The sequence below is a fragment of the Macrotis lagotis genome, chromosome 4 (assembly GCF_037893015.1).
Source record: "Macrotis lagotis isolate mMagLag1 chromosome 4, bilby.v1.9.chrom.fasta, whole genome shotgun sequence".
NCBI classification, from domain to species: domain Eukaryota; kingdom Metazoa; phylum Chordata; class Mammalia; order Peramelemorphia; family Peramelidae; genus Macrotis; species Macrotis lagotis.
Genome location: NC_133661.1, coordinates 151,211,610 through 151,235,252, shown reverse-complemented (window position 1 = coordinate 151,235,252; position 23,643 = coordinate 151,211,610). Strand labels below are relative to the sequence as shown.

The 23,643-nt window shown below is 33.9% G+C and overlaps 1 protein-coding gene across 4 annotated transcripts in view; it reads right to left on the bottom strand.

Annotated features, from left to right (window-relative positions):
* The window catches only part of USP3 (ubiquitin specific peptidase 3), a 103,267-nt gene that overhangs the window by 4,985 nt on the left and 74,639 nt on the right, over window positions 1–23,643 (bottom strand). For all 4 annotated transcript variants that reach the window (XM_074234357.1, XM_074234358.1, XM_074234359.1 and 1 more), the window contains 9 exons: window positions 22,642–22,724; window positions 21,747–21,860; window positions 21,077–21,190; window positions 12,712–12,858; window positions 10,086–10,192; window positions 9,858–9,938; window positions 3,009–3,127; window positions 2,393–2,506; window positions 2,174–2,241 (listed from right to left, as the gene is read on the bottom strand). In XM_074234357.1, the coding sequence (XP_074090458.1) occupies window positions 2,174–2,241; window positions 2,393–2,506; window positions 3,009–3,127; window positions 9,858–9,938; window positions 10,086–10,192; window positions 12,712–12,858; window positions 21,077–21,190; window positions 21,747–21,860; window positions 22,642–22,724 (947 nt within the window). The remainder of the gene's footprint in view (window positions 1–2,173; window positions 2,242–2,392; window positions 2,507–3,008; window positions 3,128–9,857; window positions 9,939–10,085; window positions 10,193–12,711; window positions 12,859–21,076; window positions 21,191–21,746; window positions 21,861–22,641; window positions 22,725–23,643) is intronic.

The following is a 23,643-nucleotide window of genomic DNA, read 5'->3' as shown; positions in this document are numbered from 1 at the left end:
TCTATTGCTTCTTGTTATCTTACAAAATATTACTCTGTATACTCTTCCACCATCCTCCTTCATAAGGTTTTGTAAAACTAAATTATAAATTAAGCTAGTGTTGTCCTTGGATGTCATGTCTCTCCACTTGGCCAGGAAATCCAGTATTTTCTAACAAAGACATTTTTTTAGGCTTTTTGGCCCTTATAAAATGGTAATCTGTCAGAGTCCTTTTTCCAAACGTTTTTTAGCACTAACATAAACTATTCAAATAGGTCAAGTTGTGACTTTTAATTGCATGTCAAAGCTTTTCTACCTCTGATTTTTATTCCTTCTTCCAAATGTTAATTTTATCTTCTTCTAAAATAGTTGTTTGACTGTAAATAAGATTACAGGGCAACTAGGTGGCATAGTGGATAGATAAGAATGCCAGGCCTGGAATCGGGAAGACTCATCATCCTAAGTTTAATATAACCTTGGGCAAGTCACTTAACCCTCTTTGTCTCAGTCTCCTTATCTATAAAATGATTGGAAGGAAATGGCAAACCACTCCAATATCTCTGACAAGAAAACCCAAATGGAGTCATGAAGAATCAGACATGACTGAAAAATGACTGAGCAACAACAGATTCAGGAATGACCCCCACATCAGTAATAATTACCTATCAAATATAATTGGTTTCATTTTTTGATGTTCTTTGGTGTTCTTCAGGCCTAGTTCCTTCACAATTTACACATTCTTGCAAAAGTCTCAGTAAAAGTTTTTTGCTTAAAGCCCTAGGACTGACTTCTAGAAGGACCTGTATACACGTCCTTAATCTTTCTTATCTTATTGACTCTTACACCTCTGGTAAGAGGCCATGTGATACAGTGGAAAGAGTACAGGCCTGGGAATTAGAAAGTAATATTCTATATCAGACATATTTTTAAAAAACTGAACTTATATTTTAAAATCTGAACTTAACCCTCCCCCCAAAATAAGCATTTCCATAAACAAAGCAAAAAAAAATGTTTTATGTGAAATAATCATTCTTGAAAGTATAGAACTATATCAGCATTACCTTTAAAGCTGTCTGTATATCTTTCTGAAATCCCATATCCCCTGCTAGCACATTATTTACAAGCATTTTCTTTTTTCAAATACTTCTCATTGGGCACTAATTGCTGAATGAAATATATGAAATGAAAATCACAAGGTAATCAGATTTCCTATGAGTGTTTCTCATATCCTTGATTGATGCTTAATAAAACTAATTCTGTCAGTTTTATTTACCTCTCTTAGAAGGACTTATGAACCATCCTTCCATTTAGCTACAACTGCCTTCCATCTTTTGGTTTCCTTTATAGCAAGAATTTCATGATTATTACAGTGTCATTTCCCTAGTAATTTATCTGTTGACCATAGAATAAGGGTCATTTAAAGTATAATTGCTGGTGTCATAGGTTGCCATGGACAAACAATTCATCCTAAGGGGGAAGCTGGTGATGAGGTAGCTTGGCTGAAAGCAGACACAGTATGCAGGACTATATTTTTTAAAAAATCTTAACCAAAACAGACACGGAAAGGCACTTCAGAAAAAACGGAGCTATTAGAAGGCCAGCTTCTTTTAAATTAAATTTTAGAGTTTTAAATTTGCAAATTAAGGGTGAAGAAAATTATACAATAATGTAGTAAAGAATAATACAAGCTACAAAACAAAACTATCCTGAAACCATTTTTCACTTCTCTATATATAACATTCCAAGTTCTAACATCTTTTTGCTTCAAACTGGCCAAGTGGGAAATTATAGCATTGTCCACTTAATGTAAAAAATGGATGGTTTAGGTGGCACAATGGATAGAGCAACAGCCCAAGAGTCAGAAGGACCCCAGTCTAAATCTAGTCTCAGACACTTAATACTTACATAGCTGTATGATCTTGAGTAAATCACTTAACCCCATTGCCTTGTCCAAAAAAAAAAAAAAGAAAAAAAAAAGGAGGGCTCAGTCGGTAAGCATTTTATTTATCATCTATCTACTCTGGGCAGGCACCACCTTAGGACCTTGCCTCATCTCAAGATGCTTACAGACTCCTGGGGGGAAGGAACACAACAAGGGATCATTTAAGAGGGAGAGGTAATTAGCACCAAGTCCATGTAACACAAAAGTGAAGTTCTATGAGCACCTATAGTAACAGCAGATCCCAATACTCACCCTGAACCATGATGCACAACGACTGCGGCCAGGTCGTAGAGACAGCTTTCTGGGCCACTATTCTCAGGCTTGAAAAAGAGAAAGAAAACAAATCCTTAGGCCTCACTGCCAAAAATAATCAGATAAATCATCTGAAGTTTCTCTCACCCTCACCCCAGACTTTAAAGTGAGACCAATAGGTTATTTTAATACAGGTCTTTCTGAAATTAGTTACCTTACCTCTAATAAGTAGCATTTCATGTCTAGGCCTCTCAAAGGAAATTCTACATAGGTGTCAACCTTGTTTCTTAGATATGCAGTCCAGTGAAACCTTTTCAAGTGTAAGCACAGCACCTGAATGACAAAATTAGGTAGGAAAAAGGGACATATTTGTATCATAAACATTTCATTCACCTTTTATGAAAAATCCCTTGTCTGGTGCTAAGATCCTAAGAGATCTCAAGAGAGAAGAGCATTGTCTTTGACTTCCCTCAGTTTCATCCTCAGTATTTCTTGCTCAAATTGAGGGTGCAGTTTTACCTGAAAACTCTGAAGGCCAATTCTGAATATCTTCCAAAGTCGTGCTCATATTAAAAGCTAGTTATTTTAAAAATTAACCTTGAACTGACAGTCTTTGAATGATCTCTTTTGTGAAAGTCATGGAGGGGCAGCTAGGTGGTGCAGTGGAAAGAGCACCAGCCCTAGAGTCAGGAGTACCTGAGTTCAAATCAGACCTCAGACACTTAATAATTACCTAGCTGTGTGGCCTTGGGCAAGTCACTTAACCCCATTTGCCTTGCAAAACCCCTCAAAAAACAACACCTTAAAAAAAAAGTCATGGAATGCTGGCCTTTACCTTTGGTAATTTCTGAATCCAAAATTTTTTGGTGGATTTCTGCTTCTTTTTGCATTTGTGACACATGTACAGTTCTGTCTCATCAAGTTCTTCCAAGTCTGTAAAACTACGAAGACAATCTAGGAGAGAGTCATTTCAAAAATGTTAAAATCTGGGGCTTTTCACAAAGACCACATCTGAATATCTCTGAGAACAGTCATGCCTTGAGCCTGCACTCCCCTTTATTTTCATGGGAAGTTCTATGTTTAGTTCTATTACTAACTATTCTGTTAAAGGAGATGTTGATCATCTCCACTTTACTTTATTTATTGAAGGAAGAGGTATTTGAGAGGTTCAACGCTTTCAGGTTAGTGATGTCAAATTCAAACTGGAAGTCACGTATTGACCTAAGAAAACCTTGAGCTAATATTATTTATTGTATTTTTATTTTGTTAAACATTTTCCAATTACATCTTAATTTGGAGCAGGACAAATGGACTATTTTGTGGGCTACATGAGTTTGACATTAGTTTGTTCTAGGGGTAGAGAAAGATTTGTCAAGTTGATCCTGATAATTTTTTTTTAAATGTCTCTTCTTTTTATTGATTCCTTTTGAATTTCAAATCACCTGTTTCTTTTTAATATTTGATTTTATTTTTTCCAATTAGCAAGCATTATTTTCTTCTTTCTCCCAACCTCTCATTTTGAAAGAAAAAACAAACGGGCAGCTAGGTGGTGCAGTGGATAGAGCACCGGCCCTGGAGTCAAGAGTACTTGAGTTCAAATCCGGCCTCAGACACTTAATAATTACCTAGCTGTGTGGCCTTGGACAAGCCACTTAACCCCATTTGCCTTGCAAAAACCTAAAAAAAGAAAGAAAGAAAAACAAACAAAAAAGGATCAACTATGGATGGCAAGCAAATCAAATCTCAACACTGTCCGTGTTCAAAAAGGTTTATCTTTTAAAAAGTGTATGTCTTCAAGGACTATTACCTTTAATTTAGGGGAAAAAAAACTCTGATATCTTATTGTCTAATCTTGCTATCTCTTATACTTTAGGTTTCTTCCTTAAGGATATGATTTCTCTCATCACATTCAATTTGGATCAATGTATACCATGGAAACAAAGTAAAGACTGGCAAATTGCCTTCTGTGGGGGGTGGGGGGAGGGAAGTAAGATTAAGGGGAAAATGGTAAAACTCAAAATAAGTAAATCCTTTAAAAAAATGTATGTCTTATTCTGCACCCTGAATTCTGTCAGGAAGTGAATAGCATATATTATCATCAGTCCTCTGGAAATACTGATTTTTGGATATTGCTGACAAATTACATCTAGGCAAGATTCAAATTTGCTGAAGCACCATATAATCTATCCAAAATAACATATAAGGGTTCTTAATTTTAAAAGCCCACCTCTCTTAATTTCTTTAATACTATTCTACAAAGACCCTTTAACTCTAGACTAGTTTACTCAGTACCTCTAACATATCATGTTTAAACTTAAATTCCTTTTTCAAATACCATTCACCTGTCTAGTTCTTGCCCCCCCATACCAGACAGAAAAAGTCCAGTTCAAATCCCAACTTCTTCATAAAGACTTCCCAAGACCACTCACAATTATAATGATTTTCCTCCTCCTACATATAAACATTACCTGGACCATTCATATACTACTTTTTTAAATTATTAATTTTTTTTATTTAAGGCAATGGGGTTAAGTGACTTGTCTAGCTAGGCAATTATTAAGTGCCTGAGACCAGATTTGAACTCGGCTCTAGGGTCAGTGCTCTATCCACTCTTATCCTAGCTGCCCCCCCCATATACTACTTTTATACCAATTTATGGTATCTGCTTATATAATTTCTCTCAACCTATTTGAATTTGGGGTGTACATGATTTATCTCTCCAATTAATTTTATAATCTCCATACAGAATTTTGGTTTTTTTTTTTTTGTAAACTTAGCAAATACATACAAATATGTACTTAATACATTTTTTTTTTTAGTTTTTGCAAGGCAGTGGGGTTAAGTGGCTTGCCCAAGGCCACACAGCTAGGCGATTATTAAGTGTCTGAGGCCGCATTTGAATGCAGGTACTCCTGACTCCAGGGCCGGTGCCCTATCCACTGCCACCTAGACTTAATACATTTTTAATGTTCTTGAATCCTTTCTTTTTTCCTCATTAGTGGAGCTTCAGAAATGCTAATTATCCCTAAAGTCCTTTCCAGTTTTATGCTAAGTCATAGAGATTTGGTCCTCTTCAGAGTGAAGGACAAATATCATGAAGAACTTTAAAGATTCCCTCAACAAGTATGCCAAGTTCTGTGTAAGCATTTTTAACTCTTTAATCTCCTAAAACTCTGATTTGGATTTTTCTTCTGTTAACTAATTATCTGAACATTGTGGCATTGTGCAAAAAAAGGATAAACATCAAAATGGAGAATATTTGTTTTGACACAGAGCCTATATGGATGGGAAACTAGGGAAAAGGGAAATGAGCATACTTTTCTAAAATTTCTTTACAGTAATTGAAATCAACTGATAGATTTTAGAGAATCCTCCTAGGACTCACTCTATTCCTTTTCCCATCCCAAACATTTGTCTTTCAAACATAAAACTAGTTTTCAATATATAGGAACATTTTGATGGGATATTCAAATGATATTTTCTTTCTAATTCAATGGCATTGACGAAATACTATTTTTCTGACCTCCAAAACAGTCTTAAGCATTTGGTGTGAAGGCTGAAGCATCTGCTATAAATCACAAGCAAACTGCAACAAAATATTTAAAAAGAAAATGGAGGGGTGGCTAGGTGGCATAGTGGATAGAGCACCGGCCCTGGAGCCAGGAGTACCTGAGTTCAAATTGGGCATCAGACACTTAATAATTACCTAGCTGTGTGGCCTTGGGCAAGCCACTTAACCCCATTTGCCTTACAAAAACCCAAAACAAACAAACAAAAAAAGAAAATGGCCTATATTCTAGCATCAATAAAGTAATTTTCAGCTTCTGAAGATCTGGGCTCACATGTAATGCTTTTTGTTTGTTTTGCAAGGCAATGGGGTTAAATGACTTGCCTAAGGTCACATAGCTAGGTAACAAGCATCTGAGACCTGATATGAACTCAGGTCCTCCTGATTCCAGGGCCAGTGTTCTATCTACTGTGACAACTAACTGCCCCAGCACTTTCTTTGTATGAATTCAAATTGTCCTAGGTACATAACTTGTAGATCTTGTGCTCCTTTGTGAAATTTCATAGTTATCAGGTTCTGTTATTGCAATCTTCTCAAAGAAACTGAAGTTCTTTTAGGGCAGAAAGTGTTTTCTTTCATCTCTCATCACACATAGTGATAGTGTTCAATAAATATTTGCTGATTTCTAGGTCCGAAGTTCCAAAAGCTTTTCTGAAGGTTTCCTTCAGAAAAATTAGGAATACTGGCTCTCCTGCATTTGTATTTTGATGGAAATAATGAAGTTGAATATATTTATTGACTCTAAATCCAGCAACTAACTAAACAGTTTTCAAAAAAAAACCACTTATTTTTATTGCTATAGTTTTAAAATCATCATTTCCAAATTATATCTCTCTTCTCCTTCCTATTTCTTTGTAATAAAAACTAGAGAGGATGCCAATTTAACCCCATAAAATCAGATAAAGTTCCCCTAAAGTCAAATATTAATAATTTATATACTAAAGAGACATCAGGGGGATACAGCTAATTCAAAAAAATTCTTCTATTTTCTTTAGAGTTAATTATATAACTTTACAAAGTATATCGGCATTTTAAATTGCACTTTGCTTGCTATTAAAGTTAGTTTATGGTCTCTGAATATACTGAGTACTGCAAAATAGCAGAAAAATCCATTTGCCACACAGTTAATACACAAAATGGATAATTTAGCTCCAGATATTCAAAGGATGACTGTTTAATTAAATCCCATTTGAAAACTATTATAGGACTAGCATTCAGGGCTTCACTCCTACTCTTAAAGAGGACCTGAGAGACAGAGATATTACTATTCTCATTTTCTAGATGAGAAAATTAAGTACCAACTTTAGGTTCAGAGAAGTGGTTTGCCCTAGCTAATAATTCTTTTTTGTTTTTGTTTTTTGCAAGACAATAGGGGTGAAGTGATTTGCCCAAGGTCACACAGCTAGGTAATAAGTGTTTTGAGGCAGATTTGGCCTCAGATCCTCCTAACTCTAGGGCGGCACTCTGTCCATGGGCCATCCTCCACTGCCTGCCCAAACTGCATCAAGGACCACAGAATGAAAACTGGAAGAAGACTTTTAGATTTTTTTAATACCAGAATGGAGAAAACAGGTGGCAGGTCTTCGCTGCACCACATGTCAAATAGAAGTGACAGCTGTTTACTTTCGTTTATGCACTCAGTTTAGATCAAAGTTTAAGATTCTGGCTCTGCTAGATACTAGACCCAAATCTTGAGGAGTGTTAAAAAAAAAAAGGGCTTTGCCTATGTGACCTGAAAGATCCTTTCCAGCTCTAAATCTGTGATTTTTTCCTTTTTTTCCTTTTATTGATTCATGCCTAATTATTAGCAAATAATTGTTAGATATATATGGCATAGACTCTTTTTTATGAATTACTTAACAACATCTCTTTGGGGACATTATGATAAACACACATGAAATGTCAGAATGAATGAACTAATTTAATGGCACTGCCAACCTGATGGTCACCAGAATTGTCATCCTTTCCCTACTGAGGAGACTTGGGAACTTTCTCCCATCCTCCTCCACCTGCTTGCAGTTTCTGGCCCCTGAGCAATCCTGGATGTGTTACTAGGTCAAAGAAAAGAAAAGGAGAGCTGCCCCCAATATGAAATAGGACTGAGTAGGACTTCACACATGCCATGTTACATGTGGCAGTCATGTTCTGTGGCACCACAGTTACACTTCTGTACAGCACTTTGAGATTTACAATCATTATTTAGAAATTATTTCACTGTAAGATGCATTTAAAGTGCCCAATTGATCAGGTAATCCTACTGGTTAATTGGGGGCCTTTATACAATAAAGCCCTGAACTATAATTTTTTTTTTTAGGTTTTTGCAAGGCAAATGGGGTTAAGCGGCTTGTCCAAGGCCACACAGCTAGGTAATTATTAAGTGTCTGAGGCCAGATTTAAACCCAGGTACTCCAAGGCCGGTGCTTTATCCACTATGCCACCTAGCTGCCCCTGAACTATAATTTTATATAGAAAAATGCTTTACTTAAAATCTTCAACCAAATTTATCATTAAATTCCTAAATTTTGTTTTTAATCTGCTTTCTTAAGATATGACCAAACAAAATTTGTGCTGCATCACTTTACTACCCACAAATTACTTTCATGTTCTACACAAGAGAACAAAAATCTGACATTTGATTTAAATGAGTTTTCTGAAATGTTTTCTTTAAAATAGCTTTACCACCCAACTCCCAAAAAGTCTAAAGAAAATTTTTTCCTAGTATTTTCCTAGGCAGAGGTGTACCTTGCAGATGAGGATATAAGGAATTAAAGATAATCACCAATTAGTTTACATACATAGTTGTTTTGGTCTTCACTCCATTGCCTCGCCTAAACAACAACAAAGTCTATGAACTCCCTCTCTCCCTTTTGGGCACTGGTAAAGGGTTAGAGCAGTGGAACATTGTATCTAGTGGCAAGAAACAGTTTCATTGGATTATGTATTGGTTAGTTTTTCTTGGTTGCCTTTGTGCTCTTCTCTTTTTTATTCTTTTTTGCAAGGAATGAATGGCTTTCTAAGAAGGAAAGACAAATGGGACATGACATATTTGGAAATAAATGATATAAAAACTAAAGATATCAAACTTTATGTATGTGTATCCTATAGCATGGGGCAGTCTGGTGACTCAGTGGATAGAGTTGGATCTTGAAACAAGAAGACCCGAGGTCAAATCTAACCTCAGACAATCAGTAGCTGTATGACCCTGGGCAAGTCAGTTTAACCATATTTACCTCAGTTTCTTCATCTGTAAAATGAGCTGGAGAAGGAAATGAAAAACCACTCCAATAAAATCCCAAATGAGGCCACAAAGAATCAGACAACTGAACATTCTATAACACATAGAAGTAAATAATGACTTGTACTCTAATTTCCTTCCTACACAGGAAGTAAAAATTTTCACTCAATTTTAACTTCTAGGCAAATTAGACTAATTCTCTATTCTCTAAATATGACCTGTATTCTAGTCTCTGTACTGTCTAAAAATGTATTTTTGTCCTTGTACCTCTGCAGATGGTGTTTTCCTTTCCTCCTAAAATATTCAATTCCTGTCTGACCTTTAAAACATCATCAAATTCCAATTATTACAGGAAACCATCCTTGAATCCTCTCTTACTATCCTTCCCTCAACTCTTGATACTGGCCAAAAATATCTGCTGGTCCTACCCTCCTCCTCATGAGTCTCTTTTTGGGGTGTCTAACACATTTAGTTGGATATTTCAGCTTTCTATGTGTGTATCTTCTCCTCCTATTTGTAAGGTCAATGGGGCTGGCATTCTTTCCTACATTTTGTAACTCTCCTGGTACACAAACTAGGCTTTTAAAAATGTTCCACTTTACCTAGAAAACCAGTTTTGTTAAACAGACTTTAAATTTTAAAGGCCATGTCTTCTCAGTAACATTAAGAAGAGAAGGAAAATTATTTTTGGATATGGGAAAATAAACATACAAAATGGGCTTTGTGGAGGTATAAAACTTGATTCTGAAAATACTCACATATTAAACCAAGTCATCCATCTGGCCCAAAGGTTAAAGAAATGCAAGAAGCAAAACACACTTTAGCATCTTCACGTACAATAAAAATCCAGGGAGACTTCAAAACAAAACAAATGTCCTTACCTCGGAGTGAACACAATGGTCCATTTTCTTGGTTCTTAGAACGCTTGTTTCTAAACTGACTGGGAATATCTAATGAAAGATCTAAAACAGGGGAAAGTTAGTTAAAGCCACATTGGCCTAATAATTATTTTTTAATTTATTAATTTGATGATTTCTTTGAAAATAAATATTCAAACATTTTTATCATCAAAATAAAGCATGAATGCCCCAAAACCAAATATATCTTACCAAGAAATGGATCAAACTTTCTAGATTCTGTCCCACATATTAAGCAGTTAACTTCATTTTGAAGAATGCCTCCGAATATAGCTGTGACAACAGTAGATGCTCCATTTCTAAAGAAAATTACCATGTGGGAAAGTTATTTTAATAACAAGATCTATAATTCTTTAACAGCATTAAACCACTGATAAACATTTTCAAAGATTCATTTTATAAACAAGTTTCTCCACTGATACTGACTGTGTATTTTTTTTTTAAGTTCTAGAAGAAAGCAGCAAAGGAAGTTTCTTGAAAGATTTTTATTAGGCACAATCAAAGCTAAGCCATTGTTACTGAAGACACAAGCTAAACTTCAATAAACTGCTAAATGTAAGGATCAAACATAGTTACAATTTGAGGGAGTATTATCTATAAATGGTTTATTTCCATTTCTGTTTTGAGGACATTATGGAGTGATTTCAGTGACAGTAAAGCCTACAAAAGAGCCTTCCATTTTGACATTAAAAAATTCAAACTGGATGTTTGAAAACTAATCTGTACTCTTAATTAAACTTGAAAATCTGAGATATGAGAGAATCTAATGTCCATTCTCCCTAGTGATTTAATTTCTCTAAGTTTCATAAACCAGTACTATGCACAAAGTGGGCAAATAAAAATAACTTATTAATTATTAATGAAGATAGTTGAAAAGAAATAGAAAAAAATTAAATTGTTCATTTTCTTATGTTGCTACTAAAACACTATGTTAGTTTTAATTAAAGACCAAATCAATTGTATTTTACTATTGATTTAAACTCACTATAATAGTTCTTCCCCTTCAAAGATACTTCAAGGGTTAGAATAACTTCCAAGTTCTAGCTCCAATTAATATTAGATCCATGCAGCATCATGAAGTTGTAGTTTACCATGATTTTAAATACTGTTCAAATTATGTAGTAAAATCAAAATATATTCTTATTACAAATGTATACTAAAAAATGTGATGTAGAATAATTTAATAAATTTTGGCTTCTGTATACAAATTGTATTCTACTAGCTTAAAAAAATACATGGTTAATGAACAGTACATTCCTTAATCAGTAATAAAACCAAGTCTGACAACAACTATATTTATGATTATTAAGTTAAGAAAGTTGTATCCATTCTCAAAATAGCTACAGAGATCTCAATAAATACAACAACCTACAAATTTAGTTTCTTGTATATTTTAGGTGTCATGTTTTAAGGTACTTTAAGGTAATTAAAGCATTAAGAAACTGTAACAGATGAAACATAGAAAGCATCAGCAGAATGTAATAACAGAAAAGCAGCATCTTATTGTAGGCTGGCTCATCCCACTGCAAAATTATGATATTCAGTGAGGCAATATTATTGGGGTCAGTCACTGTCCCTCTGATTTATGTCTCAGGTAGCTGACTGATCAACACTATATTGAAGTTTCCTGATGTTAGGCAGGAATTTCTAAAAAGAAATATATTAATAATTATAAACGGCAACAATATGATACAGGACATACCTATGTGTTTCCGGTATAAAATAAACATAGACTACATTGTATATAAAATACATGAGCTTTATTATATATCATTGTTCTTTATATACAAATAAGCTGCTTTAAAATATATACTTTTTCATACTCAACAAAAGTTTGAATGTAATATTACTGAACTCATCTGCATCTTCTTTTCTAAGCTAGAATTTTGGTTAGGGAAAGTTGCGCATCTATTTACAAAAAGATCTATATGGAATCCATTCCTATAGGACAGATGGCCACGGAAGGCTGAAAGTGGATGGGGGAACCCTACTTTTAACATAAAAACAAAAACAAAACAACAACCTAAACTACACTCACTATATCAAGGTCTAGAGAATTCTAGGCGGGCAAAACTACAGTCACACCTATATACAACTTACCTTTCTTTCTCTGATGAGTTTAACTTGTAATCCCCTTTCCTGCACAGATCAGGACTGACAAAAGTCTCAAAAATTACAACATAAGAGGAGACTGCACATTGACCAAAATCCAGGCTGAAATGACTGTAACCATCCCTGCCTAAAGCAAAATAAATGTTTTGGTCTCAGTGCAGGTTTCAGTCTATCAGAAATTACATGGGAAAACAATTCAAATTTTTTTCATTTTATGGGGCAAGAAATACTTCTAAAAACTTACTGGTGCTTCAAGGTCAATTAGGGAATGAACAAATACGTTTTAGGCAAATTCAAGTTCCAAAACTGCTCAAGTTTATGTTTTCAAATAGTACAATTGATTTGGGTAGACTAAAAAAATTCCATTCCCCCCAATTATCTTCCCTATCATTTCCAAACTATTTATAAAAGAGTAACAAAAATTGAATATATCTTATACTTGTTTCTAATTTTCAAACAATTTTTACTGAATTTCAGTTAAAGCTCTCAGAATAACTAAGAATAAATCCAATATCAACATGTTCAAATACAAGAAAAAGCACGATTATTTTGCTACATTATTTATAAAAAATTCAAATAAGAAATACATACAAAGTTTAAGCAAAACATTAACATTTTAAAATATAAAATACCACCAGTAAAGTACTACATAAAACCCTCCCATGAAACTCCATTAAAAAACAAAAGCAAAAACAAATAGTCTTACATGCAACATTTGTTACTTGCAGAAAGACTAGAATTCTCTTGCAGAATAACTGATCGAGAAACTCCATTGAAGCCTCCCTGGAGTTCCAAGTGTAGATGGTCCAAAAGATAGCGCATAAATTCATGGGCATCCTGCTGTTGATAACCCCTTAAAGAAAATAAAAGTATCTGATTAATATGGGGGCTTTACATGCCCAAATCAGTCAAAGTGATGGGCAAAACAGGTTCTACTACCCAAATCAAAATGGTTTCACTACAAAAATAAATTTGTGTCCAAATTCCATATCTTATCCTATCAAAGACACTTAATTCTAAAACACTACTCTAGATGACAATTTTTACACTAATGGGTCAGATTGAAAGAGATTGGTTTAACCATTAAATGCTGACTTAAAGGAATCTTTAAAAAAAATACTAGAGACAAAATTTTAGAACTGTGTTCACTCGCTCATACAATGAAATCTTCCTCTGATGATAAATATTAATACCCGATTTTGGGGAAAAAAAGACACGCAACACCTTTCTGATGTACTCTCTCAGTGTAGGAAAGCAAAATGTTCTTATACTAAAACAGAACACCATTTGATGACAAATGAATATCAATGAATAGAGTCAACAAATAAAAATAAGGTAAGAAGTTGGAAAGTTTTAGAAGATTGAGTTAGAAACTAGTCTCCAGCAGATAACAGTTTAATGAATTCACTTTATAACAAAGAATTTTGTTTGGCCTGGCTCTACATATCTTATAATGCTAAAACTTTCACTAGTTTTCTTAGTAAAAAGAAATTCCATAACCAAGATTGCTTACCATCAAAGAATTTCTCTCAATATTTATTTTACCCACTCAGTTCTTAAATATACCACTTATAATTTTGTTAATTATGCTAAATAATTCCCCTAATCTATAAAAGTCATCATTATTCATTTGCCAATTGATACTTTGATACTTCCCCTAAACTTTTTCCATTCATAGTCAATTTACTATGAACTTTTTAACAAAATATAAAATATTTATCATAAAAAGTTAAAATTTGTTAAGGATACTCTTGATTTACCTGGTAGGTGATGAAATGGAAGTTAGTCTAATGTTTGTACTATCTAAAAAAACCAAATGGCTATATTAAAAAAAAAACACAACTGTTCTGTGCTATTTTAAGAGCAAGCCTTAGTTTTCATTTCCAAATGCTCATTCCACTTACTGCTAACCATCCTCTAAATATTTTGTTTTAGATCAATTCATATTTATTATTTATAATATTCTATCTTTTAAATAGTGTAAAATGCATTCTTAAAAACACAATGTGCTTTCTATAGTTTCCCAACAAATTTCCTTTCCTCACATAAAATTATTTACATTCTACTTTTTTCCTTGTCATTTAAAAGATGACACGGAAGGATATAACCAACTCTGTTTTTCTATAAAGGTCAATTAATATTTGTGTCTAATTTGGTTTATGAAATTTCATCAGAATATACAAACATTGTCCATTTTTCTCTAGGTATTAATTGAACTATACTGGTAACTTTGGGGGATTTGGTGACAGTCCAAGGAGCCATTTACATTAATATAATTTTGATAAATGAAAACCTAGCTAAGAAACTTAGCACTTGGGTGAGATCTAACAAATATCTCTTAATAATGTATACCCACAAACTTCCCAATCCCACCTGGATAATTTCTTAATAGAGTTTGTGTAAAGATTTTCCAAAGGCTCAATTACATTTCAGAAGGGGAAAGGAAGGGAGGGAAGGGACATAAGAAAGGCATACAATATGAGGAAAGGGAAAGTTTTCCTTCTTCAAAGATAATGTTTCCTACTTAAACAATTGCTGCTATGTCACCCATGGAGCTATTTGTCAACCAGTGATGAAATAGATTTTGAGGAAAACAATAGATATCTTTGAAATAAAATTAGAGTTCAGGCCCACAGGAAACAAATATAACAGAAACTCAGTGGAGCTTGAGTTTTAATTACATTACTACTTTTAGTTCTTTTCAACTTCAAAATCTCATCCTCTATGTCTCACAGCTGTCTCACTAACAATAATTAAATCAGTAAATCTATCTTACATGAGACACTAAAAAGTCATTATAAAAAAAATCCACACCTATAAAAGATTAGAGTAACAGTAAGACGATTATGTTCCTTTTAAGGATGAAAGGCTGAGAAGAGGTACATAGCTGAAATATGTGGGAAATCGATGGGCAAAGTATTGTCTTTTCACAACTGATTCTTGTAACAAAAAGAATCCATATAACTTGCTTAAGACAAAAAACTATTAACTTTTATTTTCTAGAATGCAGAAGACAGAGAAATTCAAATAGCAAGACAAACACCACTAAGTCTACACACACAGGTACTTGTGTGACATCACAACATGCATAATAGTGACATATACCTGTGCACTATTCTCCGTGTTTTAGTAGTATCAGTACATAATCTGTAAAATGGTAAAGACCAATAAGGAAAATGATATGCCTGTGCAAGAGCAAATTGAGTCACTCTAGAACAAATGTTTCAAAACGTCTAGGATGCACTCAAAATTTCGGTTTTGTTAAAGGTATTAAAATTTTTTAACATTTGCAAAATAGTTCTGATTAATTTGAAAAAATAACTACAAAACCAATGATTAAACTTAACCTTTTCTCTGTAAATCTGCTACCAAATCTGCTGAAATTTTTTTCAAGGAACACAAAATTCAAATTGACCTCAGTTTACACACATACACACACATGAAAAAATAGTGAATTAAAATATTTAAATTGAAAATTCTAAAAATCTAAGCTACCAGAATCTAGTATCATAGTATTTTTAAATCCCCTTTTCTAGTAGAGAACAGAATGCAAAAAAAAAAATCTTCGGATCAAAAATATACATGTTGCATCCTACACACAACACACACACACACACACACACACACACACGCGCGCGCGCACATGTGCAAATAAATGAATGAGATTTTGACCACTGATTGAATTTATTCAGTCAAATTCCAGTTAAGTGCTGGCATGTTTTCATAAAACAGTATGGTCAAGACAATAGTGGAGAAGGAAGTAGTACAGTGAGATCCCCTCTGAACAGAACTAGAAAATGAATCAGATTAAATCCTACTGAGGAAATCCAAGACAAAGCCACAGTGAGTCATTTTTCTGGCCCTCCTGTAAAGGAGAACAGCAAAAGTAAAAGACACTAGGGACAGTTTCAGCTACGGCAGAAGTCCTAGATTCATACCAGGGTACCCCAAAAGGGCTATATACCAACCTGCAACTTTGTTGCCCATAACCCAAGTGTAGGTCCTAAATCCAGGGCAGACTAACAAGGGAACCTGTTCCTGAGGAAGCAGGCCCAGGATGGTATAATGAGAAAAAAGGAAGTAGCAGTAGTGTGCCTCTGAAATTTAGAGAGGAATAACTAGGGAAGGAACCCAGAGACAAGGGGATCCTGTGGTTTTGTCCTTCTGAACCAGAAGAGCTTCCCAGTTGGCTAACAAGGGCTGAGCAACAGCAGTCTACTGTTGTTTAGACCAGTGAGGCATTAATCAGAATCTATCCTGCATCACTTTGCGAATGCTGAAAGCTTGTAGGTCCCCAGCCTGAGTTATCCCTGAGATACTGAAATAACAGAATACTCAAGACAACAAGAAAATAGCAACCAGACCAGCCCAGGCTTTCTCTCTAGAAGTAGGCAGTCAGGTTCTAAAATAAAGTCCCAAATCAGAAATTAGTTTTTAAGAGTGAACATAATAAAAACAAGAATCCTACTATAAAAAGGGAACTCAGTTTACACACATACACACAGGGAAAAATAGTGAATTAAAATATTTAAATTGAAAATTTTAAAAATCTAAGTTATCAGAATCTAGTATCATAATAGTATTGTTAAGTCCCCTTTTCTAGTAGAGAACAGAATGCAAAAAAAAAAAATATTATTGAGTGGTAGCTAAGTGGCACTGTGGATAGAGCCCTGGCACTGGAGTCAGGACGACCTGAGTTCAAATCCAGACTCAAACACTTAATAATTACCTATGTGACCTTGGGCAAGTCACTTAACCCCATGCCTTCAAAATCCCCCCCCACAAAGCTATTTTTTTTTGGGGGGGTGCAAGGCAAATGGGGTTAAGTGGCTTGCCCAAGGCCACACAGCTAGGTAATTATTAAGTGTCTGAGGCTGGATTTGAACTCAGGTACTCCTGACTCCAGGGCTGGTGCTCTATCCACTGCGCCACCTAGCTGCCCCCCCAAAAAAGCTATTATTGAGACTAGGATGCTCAAGACACAAATTTAGAGGAAAAAATTGACTTCAAAATGTCTATAAGCAAAGACTCAAAGAAAAGCATAGCATGAGCATAAATCCAAATAGAATTTCTGGAAGTATTAATCAAGAGATTCACTGTCACTGAAATAAGAAGACAAAAAAAAAAATTAGAACTTGGAAGAAAGAAAAAGGAAAAAGGAAACTGAAAAATAAATTAAAAAAAAAAAACAGGGGAAGTAATGGAGAAGGTACCTGACCAGGACATGGTGAAGCCTGTCAGAGAAGACTCCAAGTAGTATAGCAAAATAAGAAATGAGATGTGTGAGCTGCTCTCTTTCCTTAACTAGAGCTTTGAAATTCATAGGAGGGTAGTTTAAGAGAGAGATTAGTATTAAGTTATGTGTAAAAATATTTATAGTTATTTTAAGGTAGAAAAAAATGGGAATTTATGGGTTCCCATAAATTGGGGAATAGCTAAATAAGTTACAGTGTATAAATGTGATGGGATACTATTGTGCCATAAGAAATTATGGAGGTAGTTTCAGAGAAAAGACTGATAGGAATTAATGCTAAGGGAATGAATAAAACCAGGAGAAAAATTATACAGTATAAATAATATGGTAAAGACAAAAAACTTTGAAAGAATTAAGAACTCTAATCAGTGTAATCGTCAATCACAATGCCAAAGAAGGCAATGATGAAACATGCTACTCACCTTCAGAGAGAGAAAGAAAGGACTCAGTGCAGAATGAGATATAATTTTTGTGACAAGACCAATGTGGAGATTTATTTTCCTTGATTCTATGTTTGTAATGGAAGTTTTGCTTTTCTTTCCTTCTTAATTGGGAGTGAGAAGGAGAGAAGGCCTATTTTTGCTGATTTAAAAAAATAAAATTGTAATGCAAAAACAAACAAAACAGAGCATGGCATAAAAGCAAAATGTTTCCCTTGAGAAGCTAACAATCCATGAAGGATCCTAAGTAAAAATATAAGCAAGTCATGGATTACCAGTGGTAAAAGAGAATACTCTTTTAAGTCTTAATTCAAGGTTAAGCTATTAAAACTTAAAACCAGCATTAAGACTTTGAGAAAAGTCCTGTATAGGCACTGACTGGGTTATTGAGGGCTGGTTTTGGGGTTGGGTTTTTTTTTTTTGGTTACTCACAACATGAATATTAAAGTGGATGTTGAAGAAAGTTAAGGACACAAGTTGAGAAACAGGCAATATGAATTACAAGGCAAAGAGAATGAGCTATGACACTGAGACAGGAAATATGTGTAAGAAATAGAAAAAGGCTCAATTTAGTCTGAGCAGCAAAGGGACCCAGATAATGAGTAATAAGAAATGTGACTGGAAAAACACTGGGGAAGGTGGGGAGGAGTGGTGACCTTATAGAGAGAGATCCTTAAATACTAGTTTGAAAAATTCTGATTATCATTCAAACAATGACAAGAAAACTCTTGCAAAAAAATTAAAAAAAAAAAAAAACTCTTGCAGATTCTGGAGGAAAATCATGTGAGAAAATTATCCAGGGAGCTGTTACTAGTGACTGTGATTACAAAAAGTTACCAGAGGAACACCAATAGGATGACCAATTGGTTGGATTTGATTTCTAAAGCTGTGTTTCAAAGCAGAGTGTCTTTTTTAAATTAAAAAAAAATGTTTCCATGTTGAATTTTCTAGACTTTGAAATCAAAACCAAGGCGTCAACTACCCCAAACATTTCATATTCTAATTGAGGCAAAAACTACCACTTAATTGCCTGAAAAGAAATGTAAATAGAAACATAATTTATTAATTTGTTACTAGTGTTTCCTTAACTAAGAGACTGATGATATACCTAAAATTCTTCTATCATATATGTGGTGAGAGCTTTTTAGAAACCACTTTCACCAAGCTTTATCCACATGTAATCAACAGGCCTGGCAAGGACAACTGGAAAGGAGATAATAGTTCTGACCAAGAAGAAATTATCCTTTTTTATCATGTAAATAAAGCTCATTCTTAATTCTTCAAGAAAACAAAGGGAAAAACTTGGCTCAGAGAACTTAAGCTTTCTATTTTGATCAGTCATTAAGGAAATCTACCCACTTCACCCTGGCATGCACAGAGCTCTCTTGTTTAATATTTCTCTTTTTCTTCAAACAGCTAAATCACATTCACACAACTGGAACTATTCAAACAAATAACAACCTTGAAAACTATATCTATTAAGCCTTTTTTTCAAGAGCTGAGTCACAAGCAGCTAGATGCAGGGGTGGGAAAGCAAGTTTCTACAGAATACACCAGAGCCATGGTGGAGGGCTCCCACTCAATGAATATGAATACATTTTTGTTGAAATATATGGTGTGAAACAACACACTATTAACATATGAAGAAAATGCTATCCTTCAGGGAAAATTATTTAGATGATCCCAGTAATCTGTGCATAAATTCCTTTAGAGATGACAGGACTTAGAATCTTGGTTCAAGGCTTGACAATAAATCTAAAACACCAGTTTCTACTCTCATGCTGCCTTTTATTTATTAACTAGAAAATCTGTACAAAATTAAGTTTTCTCAGATTAAAGTTCAAGTGGTATGATATCTGAATTTTCATAAAACCAAAGTTGCTAATAAACCCAGTGGTTGCTAAGTAAAACTGATACTAGATATTTCTGTCATGTAGAATCAAGGCAAGGATTTCAACTTTAAATAACTTTATAATATTTAGGTCACAATTAGGAAATGAAGTAGAATGGGTAGAAGTTTCCCAACAATATCTGTCTTTAGGAAGGAGGAAGACACACTATTCATTAAAAGGAGTAAAAGAAGTAATGTGTCTTCACATTCAGGCAAATTCAGGCACATTCAGGATAAATTCAGGCAATAAGGGACCACACTTTCTGAATGAAGTATTGAAAATGTCATAGTCCAAATCTAATCTTTTAGTTATATCATCAATCTCTTAGTGAAGGAAACACTAGTAACAAATTAATAAATTATGTTTCTATTTACATTTCTTTTCAGGCAAGTAAGTGGGAGCTTTTGCCTCAATTAGAATATGAAAGGTTTGGGGTAGTTGACTCCTTGGTTTTAATTTCAAAGTCTAGAAAATCCAACATGAAAACATTTTTTTAATTTAAAAAAGACACTCCACTTTGAAATACAGCTTTAGAAATTTCTTCTGGAAAAAAGAGGCTGGATTTATCTTGACAGTGAAAATATGAATTCTGAGGCTACTAAAAAGTGCAATACTATTATGCTTTTAGGCCATTGTTTGAATCCAATGAATGAAAATTTCTTTATTCCTAGACTTTACCTGAAACACATGCTATGCCCTGCCAAAAAATAAATACAGGCAACCAACATGAGTACTCTTTCTCAGCACAAGTGGTGTGTGTCACATTGTAGTTCTACTACATGATGCAACTTAATACATTCTGATTTCCAGTAAAGATCAAGTTTTATAAAATTTACTGATACCACTTTTTTTTGTTCTGAAGTCATAAAGCAATGGAAGATTATTTATAATGGACAGACTTCTCACCATCATTTAACGAATAATTTGTTGAAGCATCTTGAGTTTCAAATAAGTTTCATCCAATATACTTCTTCTTCTTCTTCTTTTTTTTTTTTTTAGGTTTTTGGCAAGGCAAATGGGATTAAGTGGCTTGCCCAAGGCCACACAGCTAGGTAATTATTGAGTGTCTGAGACCGGATTTGAACCCAGGTACTCCTGACTCCAAGGCCAGTGCTTTATCCAATATACTTCTTGTGAGTTCAAGACTACTTAAGAAACAGGCCCTATTTATAAATACCCAAATTCAATAAAATGTTTATCCCTTTTTAAAAAAAATCAGTGCTTTTCTGCAACAAACACAAATGTTTTAAACTATATTACTGAACCAAATAAAAACTGTTCTTTTAATTTATTTTTTTTTGCTTATCTTCAGAAATAAAGTACACTCCTAAAAATGAATTAATTTCTTACCTGAGGATACCACTTAAGAGTTACACTATTTCTTCGGATTACATAAAGGTTTCAGGAACTAATAACTTGCAAAACTAGACAGATGTTTATAGTTGTTTTTATTTTTAACCATTATTTTTATTAAATAGCACTTACCTAAAATTTGGCATGATTTTCCAAACAACATAAAATAAGGATTCTGGGCTAAATGCAGTTTGGCTGCCTTGCCATAAAGCGCACAATGTTTTTCTAAACTCTTCTACCAAGGAACTAGAAAAGCAGGAAAGAAAAAGAAAAGATATCTTACTTTTAACAATACTGTTTTTAATCTAAAATTTCTATAAAACAGTACAAAAACAAAAACAAAACCAGAAGCAAAATTCCTACACACTATATGCTTTCCTTTTACCTATACCTGGCATGGGATGCTTTCTCATATTCTACTTAGGGCCAAGTTTGTTCATTATAATTTCACAGCAGTTAAGTTTTGATTATTTTTTAAAGTCATGAGCTTTATATTTACTACAATCATCAATTTTATAATTCAACTATTGTCAAAGTCTCTGAAGATTGCTAAATCCATTTTTGCCTAAAAATAATGAAAGTATCACCTACTGAACAGTTGTTAAATGTTGTAAAATACATGTGACTGCTGAGCAACAACACTTTGAAAATTTCAATTGGTCTTATTAGTTTACATAGTGTACACACACACACACACACACACACACACACACACACACACACACACAAACACAGAGCATTACTACAAGTCATCTTTTCCTCTCCACTGAAAGCCAGAAAGAACATAGACCTATTAACTCACACATTGTTATCCCCTTGGCTCCTGGTGTGATAAGTCCGCCTCCCTGCTGTTTTCCCATTCCGTAATTCCACAGCTGGAAGTTCTTTGAAATAACAGCAAAACTGCTGAATATTACTGGTTTAAAAGCAAAGGCAAGGAGAAAAAAAATGACATAAAAAAAGAAATAACATAAGCCTGAGCAAGCAAAAAAAGCAAGTAAAGCACAATTTATACTTGGCACTTGAAAACGTTTATGTCTAATTTTTTTTGTCTTTTGAAGTTTTATGTTTATTTTTTAATAGTTCAAGACAATTGGGGTAGTAGGAGTATTACCCTGAGATGAATATGCAAATTAAATGGAAACAATGTTTTAAAACTTTCACTCTATTTTTAAAATAACACCATCTAGTCAGTCATTCTTCAATTTCTCCATCATAGAAACAATCACATTTTATCTCTTTTCTAGTGCTTCACCCAGTTACTCTCAGTTGAAGTTGGTGATTTCTACTTTAAGGGAAAAAAAGGTTTCACAACAGTACCTTTCAATCTCTGGAATAGATATTTAGTATAGTGGTATAGAATGTCCTTAAGATCCCTGTCATGAAACTACATTTTATGTAAAAATGAATTAAAAAGAATCATTTCTAAAAATCACTCCAGCATCTGTCTCCCCTTAGATTAGGAGTTCTCTAACGCAAATCCCACTCAATGGCAAACACCGTGAAAGTACTGTACTTATTTATTATGTTACACATCAGTGAGAGAGGGAAACAAAGTGGTGATTATAATTCTTACCCAGGGGGATTATACACAGCAACAAGCAGTACTTTAGGTGAATGAAGTTGAGATCATTTTTTAAAGTTTAAAATTTCTCAAATCTTTATGGCACTGGGTTTGGCTCTGACTATAATGTTACCTGAGTGACTGAAGAATAGCATTCATAAAACATGTGTTCCCCAAATTCCGAAGGCCTGTAGCACAAAGGGCAGTGGTACTTCCCTGAATATTAGAAGCAAATGGTACAGTCATTAGATGATACCAATAACAGTAAATATTAAGCAACTGTTGCATATAAAATAATGATGTTATATCAAATCAGAAATCAACTCTCCTATCCAGAGAAAATTTGTCAAGACAAACTTTTTCCTCTCTTCTACAGAAATAAGACTATATTTTCCCAATCACCAATTCAAACTCTAGAAAAACTCTTTCCACAACTGGGAGAGATTCTCTAAGAAAATTTATGTAAAGGCAAGAACAAGGACTGAATAAAAACTGAGGAGAAATATAGGGACTGTGAATCTACACAACTGCTTCGAAGAAGTGTTCATATCAATGAATAAAACAAATTAAATGATGTGTTACAATATGAATTTGTACTTTACAGACTTTACAGACAAAAAGACCTTAATATGCAAATTTAGAGATAAATCAGATAACTCTGACTGATTTTGTTTTATTTTGCTTATTTTAACATTATCTACACTCTAAACTATCATCTGCTCTTTGCTTTTGTACATACACATGATTAATAGTTATACTACTACTGCATGTTGTTTCCCCCCTAAACATTTCATATGCACATTTGTAGGCATCAAGATGGTCCACATAAATGTCAATTTTAATAGCCACACAATATTCCACAGTATTATTATATCATAGTCAGTTTAATCAGTCCCAAATGTGGTACAGTGGTTTTTCCACAATTTAAAATATTATGAACATCTCTATACATATCATCTGACTTTTAGGATTTCCTTGAAACACACAAAACCAAAAACAGAATAGCCAAATCTAAAGATATGAACATTTTTTGAGTTTCTTTCCCATGACAAACATCTTTTACCACTCACAATATATGACTATTTCTCCATGTGACCAACACTTTGTTTTTATTATTTTGATGTATTTTCCCTTC